General features: G+C 35.4%; 1 protein-coding gene across 2 annotated transcripts; it reads right to left on the bottom strand.

Annotated features, from left to right (window-relative positions):
* On the bottom strand, positions 9,209-14,274 carry LOC8076706 (extensin). 2 transcript variants are annotated; one of them, XM_021450494.1, is made up of 7 exons: positions 13,813-14,274; positions 13,607-13,684; positions 12,389-12,427; positions 11,768-12,301; positions 11,618-11,698; positions 9,734-9,907; positions 9,209-9,599 (listed from the first exon to the last, which is right to left on the bottom strand). In XM_021450494.1, exons 1-7 carry the CDS (start codon positions 13,906-13,908, stop codon positions 9,474-9,476), a joined length of 1,128 nt encoding a protein of 375 aa, XP_021306169.1. In that variant the 5' UTR covers positions 13,909-14,274; the 3' UTR covers positions 9,209-9,473. The 2 variants fall into 2 exon arrangements, with proteins under 2 accessions (XP_021306169.1, XP_002437144.1); XM_002437099.2 differs by lacking the exons at positions 9,209-9,599; positions 9,734-9,907 and adding an exon at positions 10,294-10,564 and having other exon boundaries at positions 13,813-14,257.

Below are 14,725 nucleotides of genomic sequence, written 5' to 3'. Positions count from 1 at the left end.
ATGTGTATAGGAGATTTTGCATTGGGAACCCTAGAAAAATTTCTATTCTTTTTTTCCTCCTCTACTGATTCGAGACGGAGGTTGGCCGAAAAATATCGGCAAACTGAAATTTTCTCCTTTTATAAGTAGGTATAGACTAGCAAATATGCCCGTGCGTTGCAACGGGAGAAAAACATCAAATGGTCATAAAAAGTGATGACATAACGTTACATATTTATTTATATTTATCTTTTTTTATAAAATTTAAAGTCTATAATTTATTTTATTGATAACCATAACATCTATGGTATGAGATAGTTAATATTTACAATATTATGTAGCTTGGAGACATATTTATTTAATAACAAAAATAGTATTATATTAAAACAGGAGAAGTTTGTTGCTAGCTTTATTTTGTTATTTAGATTAGGATTCCTATAAAATATGATATATCAGTTAAATGTATGTAGATTATAGACACATGGGCTTATAAAGTGTTCATATGATATAACAACACATCGTGCAAAGATAGTGGAAGCATCTTTTTTATATTTTTACATACTTAAATTGATGCTAAACTATTTAGCAAGCATAAATTTAGGTAAATTAGTAAATCAGTGAGATATGTAGGAATAGTGTTAAAACTTTTACCACAAATCAAGCATCACATTAAATAAGCTACCATAAAATTTTTATAATAATTGGAGCAAGATAACTACAATTTCAATTTTATACTAAAAAGCATAGGCAAGCATCTCCAGCAAAAAAAATATACTAAAATTTATGATATTTTTGTTTACTACATGGATCTACATATGTGGAGCTGAATAAATTTTGTTTTGTAATTTTTAAAGATTTTCTATGAATTACTACGTATTTATTAATTTTAAGCCAAATTAAAAAATAAAAGAAAAGAAAATTAATAGAATATAGAAGATTTTGCATTGGGAACTTAAAAAAGTTTTATTTTCTTTTCGGTCTTCTACAAGCGGACGACGCCAGCGATTCCTTCCGTGAGCCGATAGAAAAATAAAACGAGATTTTGCATTGAAAACTCTAGAAAACATTTGTTTTCCTTATCAAATGGTCATAAAAAGTGATGACATAATGTTACATATTTATTTATATTTATCTTTTTTTATAAAATTTAAAGTCTATAATTTATTTTATTGATAACCATAACATCTATAGTATGAGATAGTTAATATTTACAATATTATGTAGCTTGGAGACATATTTATTTAACAACAAAAAAAGTATTATATTAAAACATGAGAAGTTTGTTGCTAGCTTTATTTTGTTATTTAGATTAGGATTCCTATAAAATATGATATATCAGTTAAATGTATGTAGATTATAGACACATGGGCTTATAAAGTGTTCATATGATATAACAACACATCGTGCAAAGATAGTGGAAGCATCTTTTTTATATTTTTACATACTTAAATTGATGCTAAACTATTTAGCAAGCATAAATTTAGGTAAATTAGTAAATCAGTGAGATATGTAGGAATGGTGTTAAAACTTTTACCACAAATCAAGCATCACATTAAATAGGCTACCATAAAATTTTTATAATAATTGGAGCAAGATAACTACAATTTCAATTTTATACTAAAAAGCATAGGCAAGCATCTCCAGCAAAAAAAATATACTAAAATTTATGATATTTTTGTTTACTACATGGATCTACATATGTGGAGCTGAATAAATTTTGTTTTGTAATTTTTAAAGATTTTCTATGAATTACTACGTATTTATTAATTTTAAGCCAAATTAAAAAATAAAAGAAAAGAAAATTAATAGAATACAGAAGATTTTGCATTGGGAACTTAAAAAAGTTTTATTTTATTTTCGGTCTTCTACAAGCGGACGACGCCAACGATTCCTTCCGTGAGCCGATAGAAAAATAAAACGAGATTTTGCATTGGAAACTCTAGAAAACATTTGTTTTCCTTATCAAATGGTCATAAAAAGTGATGACATAATGTTACATATTTATTTATATTTATCTTTTTTTATAAAATTTAAAGTCTATAATTTATTTTATTGATAACCATAACATCTATGGTATGAGATAGTTAATATTTACAATATTATGTAGCTTGGAGACATATTTATTTAATAACAAAAATAGTATTATATTAAAACAGGAGAAGTTTGTTGCTAGCTTTATTTTGTTATTTAGATTAGGATTCCTATAAAATATGATATATCAGTTAAATGTATGTAGATTATAGACACATGGGCTTATAAAGTGTTCATATGATATAACAACACATCGTGCAAAGATAGTGGAAGCATCTTTTTTATATTTTTACATACTTAAATTGATGCTAAACTATTTAGCAAGCATAAATTTAGGTAAATTAGTAAATCAGTGAGATATGTAGGAATGGTGTTAAAACTTTTACCACAAATCAAGCATCACATTAAATAGGCTACCATAAAATTTTTATAATAATTGGAGCAAGATAACTACAATTTCAATTTTATACTAAAAAGCATAGGCAAGCATCTCCAGAAAAAAATATACTAAAATTTATGATATTTTTGTTTACTACATGGATCTACATATGTGGAGCTGAATAAATTTTGTTTTGTAATTTTTAAAGATTTTCTATAAATTACTACGTATTTATTAATTTTAAGCCAAATTAAAAAATAAAAGAAAAGAAAATTAATAGAATATAGAAAATTTTGCATTGAGAACTTAAAAAAGTTTTATTTTCTTTTCGGTCTTCTACAAGCGGACGACGCCAGCGATTCCTTCCGTGAGCCGATAGAAAAATAAAACGAGATTTTGCATTGAAAACTCTAGAAAACATTTGTTTTCCTTATCAAATGGTCATAAAAAGTGATGACATAATGTTACATATTTATTTATATTTATCTTTTTTTATAAAATTTAAAGTCTATAATTTATTTTATTGATAACCATAACATCTATAGTATGAGATAGTTAATATTTACAATATTATGTAGCTTGGAGACATATTTATTTAACAACAAAAAAAGTATTATATTAAAACATGAGAAGTTTGTTGCTAGCTTTATTTTGTTATTTAGATTAGGATTCCTATAAAATATGATATATCAGTTAAATGTATGTAGATTATAGACACATGGGCTTATAAAGTGTTCATATGATATAACAACACATCGTGCAAAGATAGTGGAAGCATCTTTTTTATATTTTTACATACTTAAATTGATGCTAAACTATTTAGCAAGCATAAATTTAGGTAAATTAGTAAATCAGTGAGATATGTAGGAATGGTGTTAAAACTTTTACCACAAATCAAGCATCACATTAAATAGGCTACCATAAAATTTTTATAATAATTGGAGCAAGATAACTACAATTTCAATTTTATACTAAAAAGCATAGGCAAGCATCTCCAGCAAAAAAAATATACTAAAATTTATGATATTTTTGTTTACTACATGGATCTACATATGTGGAGCTGAATAAATTTTGTTTTGTAATTTTTAAAGATTTTCTATGAATTACTACGTATTTATTAATTTTAAGCCAAATTAAAAAATAAAAGAAAAGAAAATTAATAGAATATAGAAGATTTTGCATTGGGAACTTAAAAAAGTTTTATTTTCTTTTCGGTCTTCTACAAGCGGACGACGCCAGCGATTCCTTCCGTGAGCCGATAGAAAAATAAAACGAGATTTTGCATTGGAAACTCTAGAAAACATTTGTTTTCCTTATCAAATGGTCATAAAAAGTGATGACATAATGTTACATATTTATTTATATTTATCTTTTTTTATAAAATTTAAAGTCTATAATTTATTTTATTGATAACCATAACATCTATGGTATGAGATAGTTAATATTTACAATATTATGTAGCTTGGAGACATATTTATTTAATAACAAAAATAGTATTATATTAAAACAGGAGAAGTTTGTTGCTAGCTTTATTTTGTTATTTAGATTAGGATTCCTATAAAATATGATATATCAGTTAAATGTATGTAGATTATAGACACATGGGCTTATAAAGTGTTCATATGATATAACAACACATCGTGCAAAGATAGTGGAAGCATCTTTTTTATATTTTTACATACTTAAATTGATGCTAAACTATTTAGCAAGCATAAATTTAGGTAAATTAGTAAATCAGTGAGATATGTAGGAATGGTGTTAAAACTTTTACCACAAATCAAGCATCACATTAAATAGGCTACCATAAAATTTTTATAATAATTGGAGCAAGATAACTACAATTTCAATTTTATACTAAAAAGCATAGGCAAGCATCTCCAGAAAAAAAATATACTAAAATTTATGATATTTTTGTTTACTACATGGATCTACATATGTGGAGCTGAATAAATTTTGTTTTGTAATTTTTAAAGATTTTCTATAAATTACTACGTATTTATTAATTTTAAGCCAAATTAAAAAATAAAAGAAAAGAAAATTAATAGAATATAGAAAATTTTGCATTGAGAACTTAAAAAAGTTTTATTTTCTTTTCGGTCTTCTACAAGCGGACGACGCCAGCGATTCCTTCCGTGAGCCGATAGAAAAATAAAACGAGATTTTGCATTGAAAACTCTAGAAAACATTTGTTTTCCTTTTCTCTCCTATAATCGTTAAACGGACAAGCAGGACACGGATTCATCGGACAAGCAGACCGAGACCGATTCCGGTATACACGGGCAGAAAAATTTTAGGGCAGACTGAAATTTTCACAATTTATTAGTAGGTATAGATATATATATATAGGGATAGATTTGTGTATCTTTTCTAATTTTTTTAGGTCTTGTGGTGGCACAAAGAGTCCGGCGGCCACTTTTTTTTTACTGTCGGCGGCCACTTTGGATACATCGTGATGGTAAAGAAGGGAGGAAGGCCTCTTTTGGCAACTTAATTTTTTTTAAAGAAAAAATTAATATTTTACCACTTGCTTCCTACGACCGGAAAAAAATATATGCAATCACCACACTATAAAAGAGCGGGTTATTTTAGCGAGCTCTCCTTCTCTAACAACTGTTCGATCTAAATATCGTGCTATATGAGTTCTCCGTCACTTATGATCTTATATGATGTAAGATATAAGACTACTTCTAAACCAAATGTAACGTCCCGCCTCCACGAGGCCGGGTCCGCTTACATCTGGTAGCTTTTCTAGGATATAGTCAGTCCCCACAGACCAACACTTCGTCTTTTCTGTACACTTTGTCCTCACTCGCGCGCACTCGGGAAGTACTTCCCGGTCGGTCACCCATCCCTAAATTTCTCCAGGCCAAGCACGCTTAGATCGACGTCTTCGTCGATCAACCCCAAGCCAGGAACGTCCCCTCTTGACCACGTTCGTGCATCCAGTGCCAGCACATATGCCATGCTGTGTGACCACTCCGGATCCACATCAGCCATGCACACCATGCCTGCGCAACTGCGACACATGCGCCCGTGAAACCGCGAGGGTCGGCTCTGATACCATTATGTAATGTGAAACCGCGAGGGTCGGCTCTGATACCATTATGTAATGTCCCGCCTCCACGAGGCCGGGCCCGCTTACATCTGGTAGCTTTTCTTGGATATAGTCAGTCCCCACAGACCAATACTTCGTCTTTTCTGCACACTTTGTCCTCACTCGCGCGCACCCGGGAAGTACTTTCCGGTCGGTCACCCATCCCTAAATTTCTCCAGGCCAAGCACGCTTAACTTTAGAGTTCTTTCAAGATGGGCTTCCGGAAAAGAAGTTGCAACTTATTGGTATGAGTCTCCTATTAATCCTATTAAGCCCTGGGCCGGGTGTTACACCAAATTTCCTCCTAAACTCCAAAATAGAAAATAATAGAGTTACAAATACCTCAGTTTTTGGTTCCTAGATAATCTTGCTTCCTCAGCATTTGCGTATCAGAGTTCGACCCCAACCCGCATTTATAGCTTTTCTAATTTTTTACGTCCAATTCATTAGCAGCGTAACATGCTTTGCACGAGAATAGTAAATAGATTAATTTAAAAAAGAAAAATATAGATGCACCGCCGCTTGCCACGGATTGTTTGGAAAAAAAATAATACATATCAAGATGCATGCATGCAACTAATAAATAGATTAATTGGAAAAAGGAAAATATGAATGCATGCATGCAACTATAATAAATAAACTAATTTAGAAAAATAGAATAATACGAAGGCACATCAATACGAATACATGCAAGTGTATGTATTACAATTAAAAAGAAAATAATAAAATTTGGGCATACATGATTTTATTTATTATGACAAACAAGGAAGAAAAAGCTAGCAAACATGTAGAATGAACAACAACTCTAATGTGGAGTGAAAATAAAATCAACGAACATCCAACAATACAAACACATGTGTGTCGCACGTGTATATTTGCTAGTCACTATAAAAGAACGAGTTCTTTCTAAGTGGGCACCCTCTATAATAGCCATTCGATCTCTACGTCGTGCTGTATGAACCCTAAGTTATTTATGATTTTACGTGCGCAAATCGTCTACTACACGGTGTATGGGAGGGAGGTAGGAGAGAGCAGAGACATATCCCGGGTACGTTCCGCCGCTGGCCAGCAGCTAGGAGGACAGTCGTCGCAACAGGCGCCGTCACTAGGAGGACAGCCATCGCCATAGGTGGCGTCAAGCAAGCTGAACAGCTGTTGCCACAGGCACCGTCAAGCAAGCCGAACCGACGACGGGCTCTGGTTCTAAACAGTTTATGAATAATGGGCCGGCCTACTTACAGGACCGTCTCGGCCTGCTACAAATAGATTAGTCGCGCGTAGTAAATTAAGTTTTCTAACAAGACAGTTGTAGTAAGATACAAAATTTTAGCTTATTTTATTGTCCATATTTTTTTGTCAATCTTAATGTAACTAACTCCACGAATATGAAAACTATCTTTATTTGTCTCTCTACAACTTTGTTTAATATATAGCATATGTAGAGAGTTTTTTAGATAACTTAGATAAATAGGAATCCTAATGTAATTCCTCCCATCCTGACCAACGGGAATAGAAAATAATGTCCCCGCGTAATCTTACTTCCTTGGAACCTATCCCAACCTGTATGCATAGCTTTTCCGATTTTTTTTTGTCCAATTCGTTAGCTTCGTTAGCACCGTAACACACCTTGTATGAGAATAGTAATAATTAGATTAATTGGAAAAAGAAAAAATATGGATGCATTATGTCTTGCATTACTTATAATACCATATATTACTTATAGTACCATATTATGGAAAATAATAAAATTTAAACACACATGATTTTATTTGTTATTTTGACAAACAAGAAAGAAAAAATAGCAAACGTATTTCATTACTTATAGTACCATATTGTGAATGAACAATAACTGTAATGTGGAGTGGAAGTAAAATCAAGGAACGTCTAACAATTCAAACACGTGCGTGTCACACGTACTTATTTGCTAGTAAGGGAAAAAAAATCTACATTTCCAACCCTAACTTTAATGAAAGTTCGTTTTTTCTCCCTTAATTCTAAAATAGGCAAACCACCTCCATCAACTTTTCAAACCATGTATTTTACCTCTCTGGAGCTGTTTCGAAGGCGGTTTTGCTACAGTGAATTGTTCTACAGTGACGGTGATTTTGTCTTTTTTTTATTATTTCAGTTGAATCTTTTAAAAAATTATATTAAATCACATAAATATCATAAAATAGAAAATCCATATATATATAGTAAACATATAATATTATATACTTTAGTACATAGTTTTTGCTATAAAGGTTTTATCTTTATCTTTTTTTAATTTATTTGGCTGAATCTTTGAAAAATTATAAAATATAAAATCTAATTCTGTTTGACTCTATATGAGTATATATACACAGTGAACATATAATATGGATATGCTATTGGACAATAAGTTGGGCCATATCAACTTGAGGTTGTCTCTATGTATTTCTTTTAGTGTCTTAATCCTTAATCAACATGGATCGCCTTCCATAAGTATGAGTAAAATTGCACAAGGCAATTATATTGAGCACTAATTTACTGTAGTAATTCTAAAACATCAAGTGGAATACAGAGTAGATAAGAAACCAATAGTAAATAAAGAAATGTCTTGTCAGGCTGAATTGTACTACCTCCATCCCAAATTATAAGTCATTCCAAGAATCTTAAAGAGTCAAAACATCTCAAGTTTGACCAAACTTATAGAAAAAATTACAAAGTTTTGTGGCATCAAATAGATATAATATAAAAGTATAAGTAATGAAGAACCTAATGATACTTAGTTGATATCATAAATGTTATTATCCTACCATATCAATTTGGTCAAACTTGAGATGCTTTGACTTTCCAAGATTTTTGGAATGACTTACAATTTGGGATGGAGGGAGTACTAGGTATAATACATGGTTTTTTTTGCGAGACCCAATTACAGATACAGACGCTCATATACAAGAGCGCACACCCACCCCTATAAACGCACGCATGCAGCCCCTACCCCTATGAGCACCTCCGAAAAACCAAGTTGGACCAGCAAATCTCGAGATTGAAGAAGTCACCACAGGCGCTTCACTATCGACGAGCACGTTGCCTACGACTGAAAGCATAGCGCTGTTAAATCTTGGAATAAATCCAGAAAAATACGAGTACCCATGTCAAGTCAAGGACTTAACCCGGGTGGGCAGGTTCCACCACAAGGAACCCAACCAACTTATCTATGATTAGTGACCCGCTCCAACGGCAAAACTACTAGTTTATATAAAAGTATATTAATATTTTCATACTAAATAAATATCATTAGACTTAGAATTTATTTGATAAGAGATTTGCTATATTTCAGAGTGCCCAAATTTTCAGACGCCAACTTTAACAACCAACTAACGCAAATCATAAACAATCAACTAGTACAATTCGAAGGACAACTCATAAGAGATACTAATTTACATTTTCTTTCTGTAGTTAAACAATGACAAAATTAATTCTTGTCTAAATAATAACAAAAAGTAAAGCTCCTAAAATATAGGAAAAGTGATTTCATATAATACACTTATTTAGAGTCAGAAATATTAACAAAATATTTTCTTTCCTTCATAGACTTAGTCGAATTTAAGATGGTTTAAATCAAACTGAGAATTGTGTGCTTTCTAGATGAAGTTAATTTAGCAATCAATTTAGCAATGTTCGTCTCGATGCATCGTAGTAGTAGTTGGTACGGAGCCACGGGGAGGGGCACATCGTAAGTTTCTAACACGACTTGAAAATGAAGTGGCAGAATATAGGACCAAAACATGCCGTTCTGTGAGTAGATAGGACAACACATTGCCCAAGCAACAAGCATTTCTATAAATGACGACAATGGTTAGCAATCTAGCATTTTACAATCGCATCTCCGAGGTAGGCTGCAGGCTAGTCGGGAACTCGGGATGTCAATCAGGTGATACAAAAGGGTAAAACGAACAGGCACCCACAGTCGGGATCTCTGCTGCACTGAACTGAAACTTTTCTACCCAGTCAACTGACGATCTATTATTGCCGTAGCATGTCTCGTAGTTGAAGAACCTGTTGTCGTTGTTCTGGAGGCAACATGTTAATCTGCTCAGCGGACATGCCCAGGACTTGTTGGACTAGCATCTTTTCCATCTCAGGTGTCAGCTGCTCGAGCAATATAACCAGACTTAAGTACACTAACAGGAGAAAACATAGGAAGCTAATGGTAATACAGACAACTTTTTTTAACGAAGAATACAGACAATCGTTGTTCCCAAATGCTAACAGAAGACACTTACAGGTGCTTGGCCTGCCTGGATACCGCCAATTCCTTGGCCCATTTGTCCGGACAACCCAGGTAATTGCCCAGGGAAATGAGAACCGGAAGTAGGAGCTTCTGGGGCCCGTCCCCAGGGAGCACCCCTATCAACTTGCATTGGAGTCGTACTTTGTGTATTGTAGTGTGAACTAGCCTGTTGAGCAGATATATTACAAGGGTTATAGATTATACAAGGGTTATGCACTGAACCATGGTCGCCAAATCACATAAAAGACTGAACTACTCATAGAGTACAACAGCAAGACTATCTTTGCAATCAGTTGCATGTGCTTCAGTGGACCATATGTAGTTGAAGCTTGTTGAATTTTCCTCCTTTACCCTTTTTTGAAAGAAAACATGAAACACCATGGTTGACATCTTCCAAGAACAGTGATCTCAGTTCTATATACCAGCCACAAAATCCTTAAACATCTTAGATGATATTATAGTGGTGACGAAACAGAAAAGAAAGTAAACAGACATCTAGCAGTCTAGCATTTCTTTAAGAACCAAATATACTGGCAAAGCCATACACATTTCTTAAAACAATGTGAAGGAGACTGATAGAACATTTATTTCACAAGCATTTAAGAATTGTCTAGTGTGTATGTACATTCCTTGAGAAAGATGGTAAGGAGACAACCAGATTTATTTTGAGCAACACAGAGACACATGTACTGGTGACATTGCAACAAAACAGCTTATGAGTACATGACACAAGACTATTTTTTGCTCCTTCACCCATCTGGGTCACAACAGTTCTTCTGTTATTTGGCCCTCCCCCTGCACCTTGAGCTTGAAGACATTTTCCCTACAGATAGCTCATTATGATCCACATCATTAAGGCCAATAATCCTTTTGCCATTGACCACAGGTGCTTTCATCACCTTTCTTCATCATCACATACAAGTTTGCAATGTTAATGTTTTGATACTTAGCATTCCAGTAAAACCTGCTCATGCCTTTCTATCAACACTATGCTCTCCAAGAATCAGGTCAACCAACTTTAAATGGAAAAGGAAATCCTTGTCCATCTTTATTTTACTAAGGGTTCTACCATCAATATCATTACATCACAAGTCCCATTCATTAATGATGAGAAGCCAATAGAGCTTTTCTTCGTTTTGCATCTAGATGAGTACAAGAAGCAAAAAGTGCCTAGTGTTTTGTGAAATTTGCTAGTGTTTTTTTTTTGAGAGATTTTTTCATGCACTTGTGGCGTTTCTCATGTTCTGGGGCACAAGAACTATGGTGTATTATCATGATTGGAAATTGTCAAAACATGAAAAGGGCCAATCGTATAAAAGTTGAGATTGTACAGTATAAGTTTGTTGTATTTATGCCCTTAGGAATAGAGTAGTGCCATGGGCCTAAGAACAATGGCAAAACTTTTGAACTTTATATGCTAATCAGGGAAGAAAAGCCAGATGATACTTAGAACAAGGAAACAACAGTAGAGCCTAGCTAAGCAAATATGTAGCTCATTTTCACAACAAGAATCATTCTACAGGTCCATATGGATGCCAATTTGATTAGGAAAAAAAATCCAAAGAACATTTCGAGCATATGTCACTAAATACTGAGAATTTAAAAATGGTCAGCACATATAACTAGACAAATATGTTAGAACATCCGACGCAACATGAAGCTTGGCCATGGTTCTTCCAAACCAAGAACTCTTGTGATGACAACAATAAAGAAAGTGATCACTTCATTGCACTTCCTAAATGTAACTTTTCCTAACAATCTTGAATCTTCATCAAACACAAATGCAATTGGGAAGATACTTGTATTAACTTGGAAAGGCAAATACAGCAACTCCAATGCAACATAATGATATACTTTAGAAGACAACAAATCATACCTGGTACAGCTGCTGTGGTGGTGGCTGGCTAGGCAATGGTGGTTGACCAGGAAGGAAGTTAGTTTGAGGATTTGCACCCGGCTGTGAAATTCCAAACATCATCTATCAGAATGCAGAGCATGGTAATATGGATTCAGCATAGAATCTTACATGAAACATCGGTTGTTGTAACATGTGCTGCGGAGCATTTGCATGAGTCAACCCAAATGAATTTGGTACTTGTGGATGCATCTGATGAGCAAAGGATTGCATAGATGGTGGCCTAGACAATTGGGGCAAAGGTCGTTGCAACTGTTGATTATATATTGCAGGACTTTGCAAAGGTTGCTGTGGCTGACTATGAACTATAGGTATATGTGATGGAAGATTGGAATACTGTGGAGGAGCATGAGGCAGGGCCATATTTGGATGTTGAGATGGCTGAGGAGCTGATGAAGGCATCTGATGGATAGAGTATCCTTTTGCTTGTGTTGGTTGTGGTGGGTTTGCTGAAATAGTAGGAATGTCCATCTTCAATCCCACATTAGACAAGCCAGATGGAAACGGGGCAGAAAGTTGAGCAACACTCTGCTGGTTAGAAGATAATGGGGGTGGAGGCAAGCTGACATGATCTGGTGCAGTAGTTTTGACTGAGGAAGGTGCTGTTGGCACTGCTGCGGGTGGGACCAAGTCTGAAGATTGTGCCTGTAGGACAGAGGCATGCAACAATAAAATTCAATAGCTGATTAGCATATTAATGTTAAGAGAAGTTCAAGAACTTTGTTTACATACAGTTTTTGGTGTTTTCACCATTCCAAGGACCACTTGCGCCTGCAAAAAGAAAGTCATATATGTTTTCTAATTCTTGAAATGCATATAGAAATTCAAACCCAGTTAAAGAAGTAAACATATTTGCTGTTAGACATCAAGACATATTATGCCGGTAGAACAATGGTATAGGCAGGTCTTAGAACAAGAATATTTCTAAATAAACAGTTGGAGAACAATAGCAAAGTAGAACAAGTAGTGACTTTAGCGTTAATAGAGTTTGCTGGCTAACGTTAGTACATAAAACACAGTTATCTTCATCCAAGGTTTTCTCAGGTAAACAACTACTCCCTTTGTTCCAAATTATAGTTCAGGCCTTGTTTAGTTCGCAAAATTTTTCAAGATTCCCCGTCACATCAAATCTTGCGGCACATGCATGGAGCATTAAATATACATAAAAACAAAAACTATTTGCACAGTTCATCTGTAAACCGCGAGATGAATCTTTTGAGCCTAGTTACTCTATAATTGGACAATGTTTGTCAAATAAAAACGAAAGTGCTACAGTGCCGTTTTTCACAACTTTTTGCGAACTGAACAAGGCCTCACTTTGGCTGTCTTAAAGTCAAACATATCCAACTTTGACCTAAGTTTTTAGATATCATCTGCAATTTCAAATAAATGCACGATCGAAACACATTTCATGAGAATTTAATGAAACTAATTTGATATTGTATATGTTGATGCATTTTTTCTATGAACTTGGTCAAAGTTAGAAAAGTTTGGCATAAGAAAATTCTAAAGTGAGATATAATTAGGAACAGAGGAACTAGAAGTGAACACATTGTTGTCATGCTACCAAGTGATTCATAAAATAATTTATTTCTCAATTTCAAAACTCAAATACAAAGGTAACAATCACTACAAAAGTCTCTTTTGGTGTAAAGAGCAACCAACATTTTTTCACTACAGAGGTTCATGAATTCCCTTTTTTTTTGGAGTTATAATGGACCAGACCCAATCGGAATAACAGAGAACACAAAAGCTAATGTCGCCTGACAAGTATAACCACATTTATACAAGTAAAATGAACATGACTATTTCCAAATTAACCAAACACGACGGCACAACCCACAAAACCCTAAAGCCCAACAGATATCTAGATTCCACGAGCGGGTGCAACCGAGGCACCTAATTTAAGAAATGCAAAATAAACTGAGCTCACACGACAGGAAATCTCACCCGAAAGAGCGCGCGGGTGACTTCCGGGTTGTCAACAAGCATGCGGCGCACCGTCTCCTGGTCGTGGTCGATCATGCTCTGCGAGGGGTAAGCGCCGTATAGCATAAAAACATCAGTAAAACGGTGAGCAAATCGGTGAACAAACGGGTGGATGGAGAGAGACAGAGGAGACGAGAGAGGAACAGGGCGGTTTGGGGATGACGCACCTTCATCTTGGACATCATGTCGTACATCTCGGAGCGGGAGATGCCATTGATTTGGACCGCAAGGGCTTCGCCCGCAGCCGCCTGCTTCAACGCCATGGAGGTGGGAGCGGGGGGAGCGTCCGGAGATAAAGCAACGACGGCGGGGATAGGGCGGACAACGGGGAGGCCGGCGGCGCGAAGCCGCGAATGGAGTGCGGAGCTCTCCCGTGGCGTGGCGTGGCGCGCGCGGACTCTTCTGCCTGGGCAAGCTAGGCCTGGATGCGCGACGGGTGGGGGCCGGTGGCGGAATGGTGGTGCAGCGTTGGGTGGGGGCCGGCGGTGGTTGCTTCACCGGCGCCGGAGTTGGCGGGATCCGGGCAGTGGAGGTCGAGCGCCTGCAGTCCCCGTCGCCAGTCGCGACGCCCGGCGCGCGGCTCTGTTCGCGAGTCCGAGCCGAGCGAACAAAGCGAACGGGATGTTGTCAAAAAAAGAAAAAAAAACGAAGGGGAAAAAATCCTCCTTCTAAAAGAGGGGCAGAAAGGTCTTTTCCCATGGCCCAAACAGTGTTAGGGATATATATTGGAATTAAGAGCAACTCCAAGAGTTCCCAAAAAATATAACCCAAAAACTCTGTGTTGGGGGCTCTCTCAAATAATTGTTTTCCAAAAACTAGTTTCCTCCTCCCTAATATTTTGAACCCAAAATATTTTGAATTGCCACATCATCAGTCAGTTGAATGAGGATAAACGTACAAACAGAATTAGTTGGATCCGTCCGTGTGACCTGTTCATCCGGCCAGCCATCATTCTGTCCGTGGCTCTAGGACTTTGACAATTTCAAGCCGCTCATTCCATCCCCGTAGTCCGTGACTCCAAGTCCAATACAAGTACAAGTCTACGAGACCAGGCTGTGCTAGTGCAGCCATCAGGCTTCT

Source organism: Sorghum bicolor, chromosome 10, assembly GCF_000003195.3.
Source record: "Sorghum bicolor cultivar BTx623 chromosome 10, Sorghum_bicolor_NCBIv3, whole genome shotgun sequence".
In the NCBI taxonomy this organism is placed as follows: Eukaryota; Viridiplantae; Streptophyta; class Magnoliopsida; order Poales; family Poaceae; genus Sorghum; species Sorghum bicolor.
The sequence above is the reverse complement of the archived record's forward strand: the minus strand, read 5'-3'. Positions and strand labels throughout refer to the sequence as shown.